Source organism: Scyliorhinus canicula, chromosome 19 (genome assembly GCF_902713615.1).
Source record: "Scyliorhinus canicula chromosome 19, sScyCan1.1, whole genome shotgun sequence".
Classification (NCBI taxonomy): Eukaryota; Metazoa; Chordata; class Chondrichthyes; order Carcharhiniformes; family Scyliorhinidae; genus Scyliorhinus; species Scyliorhinus canicula.
In genome coordinates, this window is record NC_052164.1 from 31,668,667 (window position 1) to 31,682,763 (window position 14,097).

General features: G+C 46.5%; 1 protein-coding gene across 1 annotated transcript in view; it reads right to left on the reverse strand.

Moving 5' to 3' along the window:
• Nucleotides 1-14,097, reverse strand: part of LOC119953915 (acid-sensing ion channel 2-like) — a 348,128-nt gene that overhangs the window by 218,182 nt on the left and 115,849 nt on the right. The window contains exon 2 of the mRNA XM_038778584.1: nt 5,323-5,479. Coding sequence (XP_038634512.1) covers nt 5,366-5,479 — 114 coding nt within the window. The 3' untranslated portion in view covers nt 5,323-5,365. The remainder of the gene's footprint in view (nt 1-5,322; nt 5,480-14,097) is intronic.

Here is a 14,097-nt window from a genome sequence, read left to right on the forward strand (position 1 = left end):
GTGTTGGCTGTTTAGCACAGGGCTAAATTGCTGGCTTTGAAAGCAGACCAAGGCAGGCCAGCAGTACGGTTCAATTCACGTACCACTCCCTAACAGGCGCCGGAATGTGGCGACTAGAGGCTTTTCACAGTAACTTCATTTGAAGCCTACTTGTGACAATAAGCGATTTTCATTTCATTGCATCTTGCAGCTGTGTCCTGCTTATTGGGTATCGATTGAAAGGGCTGTAATGTTTTGGGAGTGCCAGTTTATTGATGTGCTTAAAGTAATCCCTGAGATCTTCCATTGTTACATCAAATGAATTGGTTTTATCTGGCAATTTCTACCTGGCCAATAAAAAAGGGATGGCTTGTTGACATGTGTACATGGTTTTTGCCTGCTTCCCTGAAATGTTATTTGATTCTGCAACAAATTTTAATACCACTTTGGCAATTTTGCTGTCAGTGGAAATAACACCTAATTTCTTTAAAAGGGTTCAGTGTATCAATTCTGACTGCTAAATTAATGAGTCACAAGTTCTGAAATTCGTGCTGCCTTATTTTTAAAGTTATAACAAAAAAAAAGCAACTGCAGCGTGTCAGACTTATTTAGGGTAAATGCTTTGTTCATAGATTTTTAATTACTGCAGTGGTCAGTAACACTTCAAAAGGAGCTCTACTGCCGCCTCCTAATTAGCATAATTAGTCAATTCTCTTTGAAGGGAACAAATTATCTCCAGCAGAACAAAGTCTCGAATCAACCAACACGTTTCTGTGTCTGGAATTTTACTTATGAAAGGTTTGCTGTGGATCTTCAGATCAATTTTTTTCGTATGGGTTGTGGAATCCCAGATCAGATATGGATTCTATTTTTTTCAAGATGATACATTTTCCAGCGGTTGCTGCATCCATAAACTGGCTGCTATGAAATATACTGTCAAAGGTTATCGAAGCCTGAATTAATAGAATAATACAGATGCAACTTTGAACTGGCTGTTTCGAAATATTTTGTCTGATTTAAAGCAATCAAATTAGTTGATCTTGGTGCAAGTTGCAATCTTCATTTTAGTTATTGTATTCTAGATCGACCATTTGTTAGCAAGTATTACAGCCCTGTGGCTGGAGATGCTGAAATGTTAATCCCGCTAACAGTCTCGACAATAATGGATTTCTATTCCTGCTAGCAATCTGTGTTAACATGAGAATTGTTGTCAGTGTATGTCCAGAATAATATTTCATTATTACTTTGAATTGAATGATAGTCGCCTTCAACAAATTAAGGGCTTGAAGTCACAATTTAAATTCATATCATGCCCTTAAAAAAAATGGTTTGTGCATTCATCTAGCACCTTGCACAACATCAGGGGTGGAATTGTACACTCCGTCCGAAGGCAGGTTCTGAGGTACGGTGGGGGGTACATACAACTGAATGTGCATGTAACCCACCTACCCAAATCCAGACACAATTTCACACTTGGGCAGAGAGGGCCTCAGGCTGGACGCTCAGCTATTCACCTATTAAGGCCCTTAAGTGGCCACTTAATGTCCACTTAAGAACCTTACGCCTCCCAGCCTCGATTTTTAGGCCGGCGGGAGCGCGTGCAGAGAGGGTGGGAAAGTGTCATTTGAGCTTTTCCCCATCTCGGGCATGAAGAGGGTGGTGCCCAATTCTGAAGGCCCCCTCAGAGCTGGAGTGCCCCCCCCCCCTCCCGGATATGGAGGACTGGGACCCCCTTTCCTCACTGCTTACCCCCAATGGCACAACCCCCCAACCCAACCTCCCAACCCCCCCCCCCTCACCCCACAGTCATTCCCTATTCTTCCGCTCCTAGGACCCCAGGGATTTACTTTTCAAAGTTCCTGGTACTTAGTCCCAGGCAGAGTGCTTCAGTACCAATTCTGGCCATTTCAGCACTGTGCCTTGTCGGGCTGAAAAGCTACCGGCCAGTCAGATTTGCTGACAGCTCTCAATGATGGGACTTCCGAGATCGAAGGCAGGGAGGGCTGAAGGAGGCTGCAGTGATAAACACAGATTCTGCTAACCGTACAAGCGCAGAACGCAAAACATTTAAAATTGCAAGGCGATGCTTTCACTTGTATAAACTAATGTCAGACGATTTGAAAAAGGAAAGTATGTTTGAAAGAGAAAAGTTTTGTTAAGCTAGAACATTAACGCTTGTAAGGATTTCAGCAGAGCAGACTAAGCAAACCATGGGTGTATTCTAGAACAGAAAAGGAGCCGAGGCAGCAGAGTCATAGACTCTCCGCTCCCCAGGCTGGGTGGGAGAATCACAGGAGGGCCGCTCTGGCACCCCCCGCGATTCTCCCACCCCCCCAAAATGGCGTGTTGCATTTTGCGACACGCCGCTCGGAGAATCGCGGGTCGCCGTTTTTCACGGTGACTGGCGATTCTCCGTCCTGGACGGGCCGAGCGGCCTCCCGTTTCCAAACTGTTCACACCGGCGGCAACCACACCTGGTCACTGCCGGCGTGAACAGCGCGGGAAAAGTGAGTTTGGGGCCTCTGGGGGGCGGAGAGGGGATTGAGCACCAGGGCCGTGCTCGGGAGGGGTGCCCACCGATCATCGGGCCGGCATCTCCAAGAGACGCACTCTTTCCCCTCTGCCACCCCGCAAGATCAAGCCGCCACGTCTTGCGGGGCAGCGGAGGGGAAGACGGCAATTGCGCATGCGCGGGAGGAGCCAGCCAACCTGCGCATGTGCAGCTGACATCATTAGGCGCCGCCGGCCGCATCATTCTCGGCGCGCCGCCTTGATGCCAGCGTCAAGGCCCGACGGCCGAGTTCTCCGCAACGCCGCTCCTAGCCCCCCCGGGTGGGGGGGGGAATAGGGGGCGAGGAGCGGCCTCCGATGTCATTGTGAAACACTCCGGGTTTCATGACAGCGTCGGCCGTTGTGGAGAATTCCGCCCATAAAATTTACAATGCAGAAGGAGGCCATTCTGCCCACCGAGTCTGCACAGGCCCTTTGAAAGACCACCCCACTTAAGCCCCCACCTCCACCCAATCCCTACAACCCCACCTAACAATTTTTTGACACTAAGGGCAATTTATCATGGCCAATCCACATAACCTGCACATCTTTGAACTGTGGGAGGAAATCGGAGCACCCGGAGAAACCCACGCAGATGCTGGGTGAACGTGCAGACTCCGCGCAGACAGTGGACCGAGCCGGAATCGAACCTGGGACCCTGGAGCTGTGAAGCAATTGTGCTAACCACTATGCTACTGTGCTGCCCATCAGCTTACACCACAGGTGTCCCAGCCAGGGACCACTGGGAACACCGGTCCCGTCTGGGTTACAGTATTTAAACCGACACCAACGAGCCCCTATTGGGCGAGCCTTCACCCACTTAATACGTGAACTCATACTCCACGATGCCCATGGGGAGATCACTCAATGATCCGCTGAGATCTTCGTGGGGGTTGTAACATCCCTCCCCCATAAGTCCGTTTTACCTTCATCGTTCCCGCGATGGTTAGGTGTCCTTCACCTTTTAGTGCTCTGCCTCAAGTCCATGGCAGATGAAGCTGGATCATGGGGGTGTGAAGTGGACAGGTAACCTTCACTTCCTCAAGAAGTGCCTGAGGGCCACCGATGCAGGTTTTGTCATCGGTACCCGCCACCGGTGGGCTGGTTTAGTTTCTTCAGCCTCCATTTCAGACCTAGGTTTTCACTGTCAGGGGAGACGGCCTTAGGGTCCTCCGGGAGCTGTAGCCCGGCAGCAGAGAAGGCCACGACTGAGGTTGGGTTGTGGTTTCGACAAGAGCACGCTTCTACTCCTAAGGTGGTCCAGGTGCTTTTTGAGGACTTTTCCTTGGCCTTGACTTTGTAGGAGACCGGCCCCATCTGCTCTAATCTGACTCCGGGGACCCAACTGAGGCCATCACCAAAGTTTTGCATATATACAGTGCCTCCAGTCTTAAACGTTCTCTCAGGTCTCATGGTGTCATCATTTCTTTTTTGACTCTCCTGTTTGGGCTCCACCTTCACCTTCTCTAATTTGGCTAACAAATCCTCTATGCGTGCCATGGGGTATCGGTGCAGTTTCGAGACCTTATTGACTGTGAGTTTATAATCGTTACAAAGGTGGATTGATATGTTGGGTTTGAGGATGGGAACACCTTCTGCGGCTCACTCCTCAAACTGCACCTATCGAATTATCCCAAGGTTTTCCAATTCAGTTTCCACTTTCTCCAGCAACAGTGGTTAGCACTGCTGCTTCACAGGGCCAGGTTCCCAGGTTCAATTCCGGCCTTGGGTCACTGTCTGTGTGGAGTTTGCACTCTCTCCCGATACCTACGTGGGTTTCCTCCGGCGGTTGCCACACTACCAGAAGGATGTGGAGGCTTTAGAGAGGGTGCAGAAGAGATTTACCAGGATTTTGCCTGGTATGGAGGGCATTAGCTATGAGGAGAGGTTGAATAAACTTGATTTGTTCTCACTGGAACGAAGGAGGTTGAGGGGCGACCTGATAGAGGTCTACAAAATTATGAGGGGCATAGACAAAGTGGATAGTCAGAGAGTTTTTTCCAGGGTAGAGGGATCAATTTCTAGGGGGCATAGTTTTAAGGTGCAAGGGGAAAGGTTTAGAGGAGATGTACGAGGCAAGTTATTTTACACAGAGGGTAGTGGGTGCCTGGAACTCGCTGCCGGAAGAAATGGCTGAAGCAGAGACGATAGTGATGTTTAAGGGGTATCTTGACAAATACATGAATAGGATGGGAATAGAGGGATACGGATGCCGGAAGTGGAGAAGATTTTAGTTTAGACGGGCAGCATAGTCGGCGCAGGCTTGGAGGGCCGAAGGGCCCGTTCCTGTGCTGTACTTTTCTTTGTTCTTTGTTCTTGGTTCTAATTTTCTCCCACAAGATGTTTGGGTTAGGGATTGGCCATGATAAATTGCTTCTTTGTGTCCAGGGATGTGCAGGCTAGGTTATGGGATTACGGGAATAGGACAGGGTGGACATTGGTGCAGTTCTCATTCAAAGTATCGGTACAGACACGATGGGCTGAATGGCCTCCTTCTACATTGTCGCAATTCCATGATTCTGTTTTAGCAGGAAATTGTTACTGGTAAGTTCAGCAATAGGGGGACCGTTTCATCAGACCTGTTTCTAAGTTAGAGAACAAAGTGCAAGTTTAGGAGAACCATTGTTACTGCTTTCACAGATCATTGCATTTCTCCACAATACTCCAGGAGAAAGAAGGATGGACAATCCAGATTAGTTTTCGAAAGAGAAGCTGAAAAATACTTGGGAAAAAAAATTAAAAGATGAGGGGAAAGAGACCAATTGCACTTCACCTGACATGGACTGAACCTACCTGTATTTTTAGGTTCAAGTCATTTGCCAGGATTATTCCTGCTTCAGGAGCTCTCGGGCAGAACTTGCATCCAGAAACAGGAGTAGAATTTCAATGCTTGCCCCAAGTCTCTCAGTACAAGGTAGTGGTGATAGCTGACAGCTACAGAGTCTTTCGGCTGCAATCCAAAAATAGCAACAGAAAGGCTTAAGGCTCACGAATGATGTCCAGTACCTGTAAAGAAATAGTGTGAACACTTTTGACAGCCTCAACATCTTACTGCCTGGCTCTAAGATCCCACCAATCCCATTTGGCAAGGATAGCATGTAAGATCTTGTGCCAACTTCTGGGTAGCTCTCAAAACAGTCACGATTTCAACATTTGATCAGGAAAGTTGAGGCAGGACAACATGCAACTGTCCAAACCTCAGTATGGTTCCACTTTCATGGAGGCAAATCTCAGCCTCTCAGTAAATCCCAGGCATTGTAACGGTTTATAATTCCTTTTCTTCTGCTTTGTGCCAAAGAATTAAGCATTCTCTGCACACAAAGGGGAGGAAATCAAACTTAATAATTATGGATTCATCTGTGCACATGTCTGAGAGTGGAAAGCAACTTTCTACACAGCAAAAAATTCTCATTGCTTTTTATATTACCCGATCTATAACTGCAGATGACTATCTGTTGCGACGAGCCATTAATGTGCAGAATAATTGTGGTTATTCATCTTTGTTTTACTAAGTGCAGGAGGAAATAGGTTGTTGAAAAGAATCTTCTGTAAACCATATGATAAAATTTGCTGATTTTCAGCAGCATTTGATTATCAGTACAACATCCTATTCTCTTCAGAACAGCACCACCACCCTCTAATTCATCTTCAACCAATTTTCAAAGCTTTTTCTTTTGGAAAGCTTATTAAGGTACACTTATGAAGGTTGACACACAATACTAAATAAAAGACTGGGGCAATCGATAGTGAAGTGTGCATAATCTAAAATTACAAAAAATTACACACTCTCCACGGGTAGCTTTAAAAGTGATAAATGACGATGTTCAGATGGTGGCTAACCAAATCAATGGAAGCAGTGAGCTACTATTATTCTGAGATTTAATATTACCAATGATCGAAAGATACAGTAAAACTCAAATTAGACTTGAGTTTTGTCTGTGACCAGTGAGGTTTGTGAATTATCAACAATTTTGTAGAGATAGCTGCAGAGGTGCTTTTCAATGCAGCTTGATATAATAATAATAATAGCGTATTGTCACAAGTAGGCTTCAATGACGCTACTGTGAAAAGCCCCTAGTTGGCACATTCCGGCACCTATTCGGGGAGGCTGGTACGGGAATTGAACCCGCGCTGCTGCCTTGTTCTGCATTACAAGCCAGCTGTTTAGCCCACTGTGCTGAACCACCCCTATGTATGAATTTTGAAGATCTACTGTTTTCTTTCATTTTATCAGCAATAACAGTATTTTCCATTGAGCATTGACATTTCTGCCCATAATAACCTCTAATCTAAAAGGAGTAACAATAGGAAAAATAGTACTTACTTTAACAGGTTTGGAGAATCTGTAATTTTTTTTAATGTTTAAAAATGATTTTTGAGAGTTTGTATCGCTTGCAAAGTGATCAGTTGTAGTGTTTGGATAATAAGAAATACCAGTCCATACGACATGGTGACCCAAGCGGTACCATAGGGGGAAAATTAAAATGAAGAGACTGTGCAGCGCACAGGCACAAAGAGAAAAGAGGAGAGGTGTGTTGTGTTATGCTGCTTCGGATAACACAGGCTGCTACTTGATGCAATCTTAACTAAAGGATGCCCCAGACTCTGAAATGAGTTCAACATGTTTATTGAACTATTAACGCAGTTCTCAAATGTGTTTGACTCTCTGCTAATCTAACTGTAGTAACTCAGTCTAACTGTACCAGCTTCCACTAAGCCACGTGCTGGGGTGTGATGCTGCTGATCAACCCTATCTAACTCTCTAGATGTCTGTTTGTGGAAAGAGGCAGGGTGTGAGTGCCTCATCCCTTTTATAGTGTTTATGTCATGCCCCCATGTGGTGATGCCACCTCTGAGTGTCCTGGCTGCCCATTGGTTGTGTCCTATTCTGAGTGTTCATTGGTTGCATGTTTGCATATCATGACAAGGTGGAGATGGGGTTTCCAGTAGATCCATGCTGCACAACTGACTGCAATTGAGTTAAGGATGTTCCAGGAAGAAGTGTGCTATATAGAGAAGATTGCACATGCAAAACATTGCCACTAATGGAGAATTGGCTACGGCCTTGAAGGAAAGGGACTGGAATTGTGCTCGGTAGGATTGTGTGGTTGAAACTGGAAGAGGCACAGTGAACTGCCTACTAATGCCATGAACTAGTATTTGCAATATCTACAATTCCATATGTAATTTATGGGTTGTACCAATCATGATTTACCTATTAATTCATGTTTAATTTACATTAAGTTGAAGTAAACTGTGCAAAAAGTGAAATCCTGTTGGGTAGTTTCTTCATTTGGGGGTAAATTTGGTTCTTTTGATTTACGGATCCCCACTTGGATCATGACAGATCCTAAATGAATCAGACCTGTGTACATAGCTGGTCTGTTTCTAGCAAAGCCGCAAAGTTTCTTAGAGTACTATTATCATTGCTGTGGTAGATAATGTTGGTTTCTTGGCAATTTTGGCTTTGAGTCAGTGCTGGACACAGGGTGATCAACTGTCCTACATTTTTCAGAATTGTCCTTTATTTTTAACATTTGTCGCACATCTCATAGGAACTCTCCCTGGGATGCCATTTGGCCCCTATATCAATTTGTGCGCAGACATCTGGCACAGCTAACATTTCTGGGGCAGAATTTTATGGCCCTGTCCTATGGGAGTGGGACAGGAGAATGCAGCAAGCCATTCAAAAATCCATCGACTTCGGCAGGAATGGCAAATGCAACTGGTGGAAGGTGCCATCGAATACCACCCACGGGGCTGGATTCTCCAAAAATGGGGATATGTCCCCCACGCTGATGTTTCACACATGGCTTTCCTTCAAAAAGTCAAGTGATTCTCCTACCTTGCAGGGGGCTGGCAGGGCCCCGGAGAGCTTTTTGCAGCTCCGGCTGCGGATACGGGGCCCCCGCACTTCCGGTCGGGAGTCCGCGCACGCGAACGGCGGCGGCCTGCAGCGGCCACGCCATGCGCGATCGCGGACTCGAACCGTGGACCGTCATCCAAACTGTAGGCTCCCCCGAGATCACACGCGCCCGCGGATCCGTGCCGCCTGATCGCTCCCCTGGCTGTCCATGAGGCCCCCCCGGTGATCGATGCCCCCATCAGGGCAGCCGCGGACTGATGTTCCCGACGGCCAATACATGGTTAGAACTACGCCATCAGGAACTCGGCCAGTTTTGTACGGAGAATCCGCGTAGATCCCGCATGGGCGGTTCCCGCGCATGGGGACCGGAGAATCGATTCTGCGGCACCGGTCCCGATTTCCTTGTCGACGCCCATTCTCTGCCCTCGCACCAAATGCGATTTCAGGCATGGGGCTGCAGAGAATCCAGCCCAGGGTTTCCAGGTTGGTGTTGTGGGAGTCTCAGTCTCCTCTTGCTGTTTCTTTTGCCACATTGTCGCTGGCACAAGCAGAATGATTAGGGATAGCATGGGCTGAGGATGCACCGGGAGAGTGGAAGCAACACCAGCAGTGTGAGCAGGCATATCCAGGTAATAGGAGTAGCAGCAGCAAGATCAGGTTAGGGCCAGACAGGGTTGGAGAGCAAGAGCTAAGGGATTGTCTCTGATGACACCAAGGGCTATCCCAACCAATTTTAAATATCTGTTTGCACAGAATTCACCATCAGCCACCAGTGTCATTTTCTTAACCATACCCAACAAATGCACAAATTGAGAGAGTGTTCTCGTTGATGGGGCAAAGATGGGATGGTTGTAGTAATAGGTACAGCACTGATGTCATAAAGGCTGAACTGCAAGTAAAATATAAATACCAAATGTCATGAAATTTATTTATAGCCTTTTCACAATCTCTTTATGACCTGCTAAAAGTGGTAGCAACAAAAGAAAAGTATTTTAATAAGTGATTTCTCTGTAATTAGATATTTCCAAACTATTAGAGTTAAATGTATAATGCATTTAACCATAGAATTCTAGAATAGAATCATAGAATCTCTACAGGCAGAAGGAGGCCATTTGGCCCATCGTGTCTGCACCACCCTCTGAAAGAGCACCCTACCTAGGCCAACTCCTCTGCCTTATCCTCGTAACCCCACCTAACCTTTCGACACTAAGGGGCAATTTAGCATGGCCAATCCACCTAAACTAGGTATCTTTGGACTGTGGGAGGAAACCGGAGCACCAGGAGGAAACCCATGCAAACATGGGGAGAAGGGCAAACTCCACACAGACAGTCAGCCAAGGCCAGAATCAAACCCTGGGAACCTGGAGCTCTGAGGCAGCAGTGCTAACCACTGTGCCAGAATGCCGCCCAAACCCAAAAGATCACAATAAAGGAATATTTGCCGCAAGATTGAATCGCATAGGCAACAATTTGTGTAGGAAGAGGGTATTGTTTACTTATTTTTAACTATTGACTGAATATCTCTTTCAAAAGGTAAACATGCATCAGGCAACACCTTTTCACCATGGAAGGGCGGACAAATTAATTGACATGTATTCTTAAAAAATTTAATTTTGACCAGAACCCTTTCAATTAAATGTGATACTATTCAACCAAGGTTCAAATAAGATCATTAAAAAAAACTTATTTCATTAAAAATAACTGAACAAATGAACATTGCAATCTGGATGTACCGGTATTTAAGGGCTATTACACTTCTATGGCTTGTGTTTTGCTCGGAATCATCACCATTACAGAGTATTACCACATGCTTACAATAGCTAGAACCTTCCTTGAAAAATAATGAGAATTTAACAATGCATGTCGTCGTTAATATGCAAATAGGTCAGCTCATTCAGGCAAAGAAGAGATATGAATCGTCATAACTTGCAGATCAACTTATGCCTCGCCATCCTTTAACTCACACAAAGGGCACGTCGTTCACAGCTTTCTTGTTATTTGTAAGCGTTTGTTGGAATTCCATTTTAAACTCAGAGTAAATTTGCCACAGAAAGTTAGGACTCAGACTTATCAGACAAATACCGTATTAATCACATGATAATTGATAATGAATGCAAAGAAGCCTCCGCTGCCCAGAAAGGAAACAATTTTATATTTAGATGTTTTCATTTTTTATTATGTTTTCTTTCTGTACTTTTGTTAATCTCTCTGAACTCATAGCTTTTGTCACTTTTTTTAATCCAATAAGGGGCAATTGTTCCCATGTTTCTTCATCAATCTTTAAATTGTATTTGTTAAAGAGACACAGAATTGGTCCCATTGTTCACCAAGGTCCTTTTTTGTCTTTCATTGCACCATTAAACAGGTCATACTTCCAACAATTTACAGGTCAAAACAAATTAGAGCTGAAGGGTGCAGGATAATGTATCGTGAGCAAAGCAGCCAGCAGGATGGCTCACTTTGGAAAGATTTGAACATAGAGCATAGAACGTACAGTGAAGAAGGAAGCTAATCGGCCCATCGAGTCTGCACCGACCCACTTAAGCCCCCACCTCTACCCTATCCCCATAACCCAATAACCCCTCCTAACCTTTTTGGTTACTAAGGGCAATTTATCATAGCCAATCCACCTACCCTGCACGGCTTTGGACTGTGGGAGGAAACCGGAGCACCAGGAGGAAATCCATGCAGACACGGGGTGAACGTGCAGACTCCACACAGACAGTGACCCAGCAGGGAATCTAACCTGGGACTCTGGCGCTGTGAAGCCACCGTGCTAATCACTTGTGCTACCGTGCTGCCCTATATTGGGCCAATATTTTAATGAGGAAATACCAAAGCATTTTGGCCGTAAAATTGGGCTGCGTAGCACTGCTGGTGGCTGCGCTCCAGAAGCTCCAAAGGCACCCATTTTGACCAGTAATGCTGCTGGTCTTTACTGGCATCTCCTATGCTGCACCAATGCTGTGCAGGGCATTTGCATGGGAATGCCAGGCGTTTGCAAGAGTGGGAACGTGACGTCAGGCTGCCTGACTAGCTGATTTAATGCACATTGCTGAAACGTTGACCACATCGGACAAAGAACAAACAACAATACAGCACAGGAACAGGCCCTTCAGCCCTCCAAGCCTGTACCAGCCAAAACGCCTGTGCTAATCACTCTCAGATCAACATGCGTTCAGCTGCATCACAACCCGACTAGAGCAATATAAGACTTTGCAGGTGATTCACTTTGGTTCTGCAGTTTGTGGCCTTTATTGGTTAGTTAGCTTGTGCATCCATGCCGGGGGGGGGGAAGAGAGAGAGAGCGAGAGAGCGAGAGAGCGAGAAAAATGTTTGAGACAGGGTAAGCACTTCAAAAATGAAGTAGGAAAAGGCCCTATGGCCCTATCCAGAATGGGTATTCCAAGAGTACTTCCCACACCTCCATCCAAATCAGGCCACAGTACCATTAAAATTCTATGTGACCGGGATTGTGCAACATATCTAACATTCACCAGTGTGCTGTCCATCTATGCATCTAGGAGAAGATGGAAGCTCTATAAGCGAAGACAGGCAAGTGCAATATGTTCTTCCTAAAGAGGAAAAAGCAGAACGAGTGGATACATGAATTTGCCAGGAAAGCAGGATTTTCAATGGTGCAGGACACCATCGTTTGCATGCCCATGTCAACAGACAGCAGTACAGGAACCACAAGGGCTACTCTTCGATCAATATGCAGTTATTATATGACCATACAGAATACATAATGTCGGTGAATGCTTGCTACCCTAGCAGCAGCCATGATGTCTTGATTCTAAGACAGTCTGCCACCATTCTCATACCTCCAGGAACGCCCAGAGAGTTCCCTGTGTCCCTATACATGGGATTGATGGCCTTCCTCTGCCATCTGACCATTCAAAGTCAGCATACATACAGGCGGAGATTCTCCAAGCATACATATAGGCTGAGTTCGCCCTGCCACCTCTGCCAGCGAGAATGGAGAATTTGGCGCTTGACTAAAACTCCATTCACTGTAATGGGGCCACAGAATCCCAGGTACTCTGCTGCATCCTCCATAACATCAGTAGCACAAGGTCACAGCCATTTCTAGGAAATGGGAGGTCAGCTCAGGAAAAGAAGGAGGAAAAGGCTAAGAGCAGGAGGGAGGGAGAAGGCATCTGGGACACATTCACGGGCTGTCTGAGTATGCTGTTCAGACTCTGTTCCCCACAGAACGACTTCTCTTTAGCACTGTGGCTATAGCCAACTGCACCTTCCATCTGGGACGGTTCATTGCACTACCCCCTGGCAAAGATTCTACAACACAAACCACCAGCAATAATCGTTCTGTAAAATCCTTATCAAAAAAATGTACCGAGTAATTCAATAGGAAATGACTAATCACCCTTGGCGTCTGCCTTGCGTGTATCTTTGACTGCCTAGTGCTCCTATGTAGTGTTGCCCCAGTGGCTGCAGCATGGCTGGTGGAAAGATGCTGAATTTCAATGCAGAAGGCTGCAGGTAACCTTCCAGGACACTCTACAGCAACTCCAAGCCTGTAGGGCCTGACTTTCTGTTGCACCACCTTGGCATTGGTGGCAGCTATGTGGACTGACTAGACTAGCTGGCTGAAAGGCAGAAACAAGCATGCTCCAGAATGGCAAGTGGTAGGAGTACGAATGCTGTCATCCTAAGAGAGAGAGCAGCAGGCTCAGGCACCATGCAGAAACTTTCAACACCTCAGCCCTCAACTGGGGTAGCACCCCAACAAACCATATAATTGTTGGAAGACAGATTGCGGACTGTTGTGAGAATCTGCATTCCCCTTTGAGCACTGAGATCTGCAGCATGAGGACAGCAATTTGATCCCACATGGTAGCAAGCAAGGCTCTCATGAAATCTGTTTCATTTTCCACTGAGATGTTGGGTGATTTTTTTTGCCTGTGCTACAGTGGTTGTGAGACACTGCGTGACTGCTGCATTTGCAAGTGCCGGCATGGAATTGGCCACCGCTCCCACAATGGAAAGAATAGGCTACAAGCTGCGTACAATGTCATCTGACACATTGGACCCAGGCTCCTCCATGCTTGTCGATAGGCGACTGTCTGACAAGCCTACCATCGCCCCAAGCATCTGAAATTCACATTTACCAGCATTCTCCTGTTTGCAGTGAAGTCCACTTCAGAGCCAACTGTGCCAGACCTTGTGTAACCCACAGGTCTATTGGCACATGAACTATCCTTTTCCCCAGGCCTGGCTGCAGCACATTCACGCCTGGTGACTCACTTCATGCAGACCCCTGACTCTAAGGTTTGCACAGTGCCATTATCTGAGCTGCTGCCTAGGAGTGTCCGATCAAGTGGCAGTGCTTCTCATCATAGTGTGATGTTGCTCTCAGTCAGCCTCCTGGAACTGTTGTGGCCGAATAGGTGGCATCTCATGGGAATAGGAAGACACAAAATCAGGAAGAGGGAGGAGGGCTGTGGAGCATTGAGACCCCATGGCCATGTCAAAATTATTGAAAGGCATACAGGGGAGTACTCTTGGATCAATTCTTTATTGACTTTATTGGGGCAGCACAGTAGCACAGTGGTTAACATAGGTGCTTCCCAACTCCAGTGTCCCAGGTTCGATTCCCGGCTTGGGTCACTGTTTGTGCGGAGTCTGCACATTCTCCCCGTGTCTCCGTGGGTTCCCTCCGGGTGCTCCGGTTTCCTCCC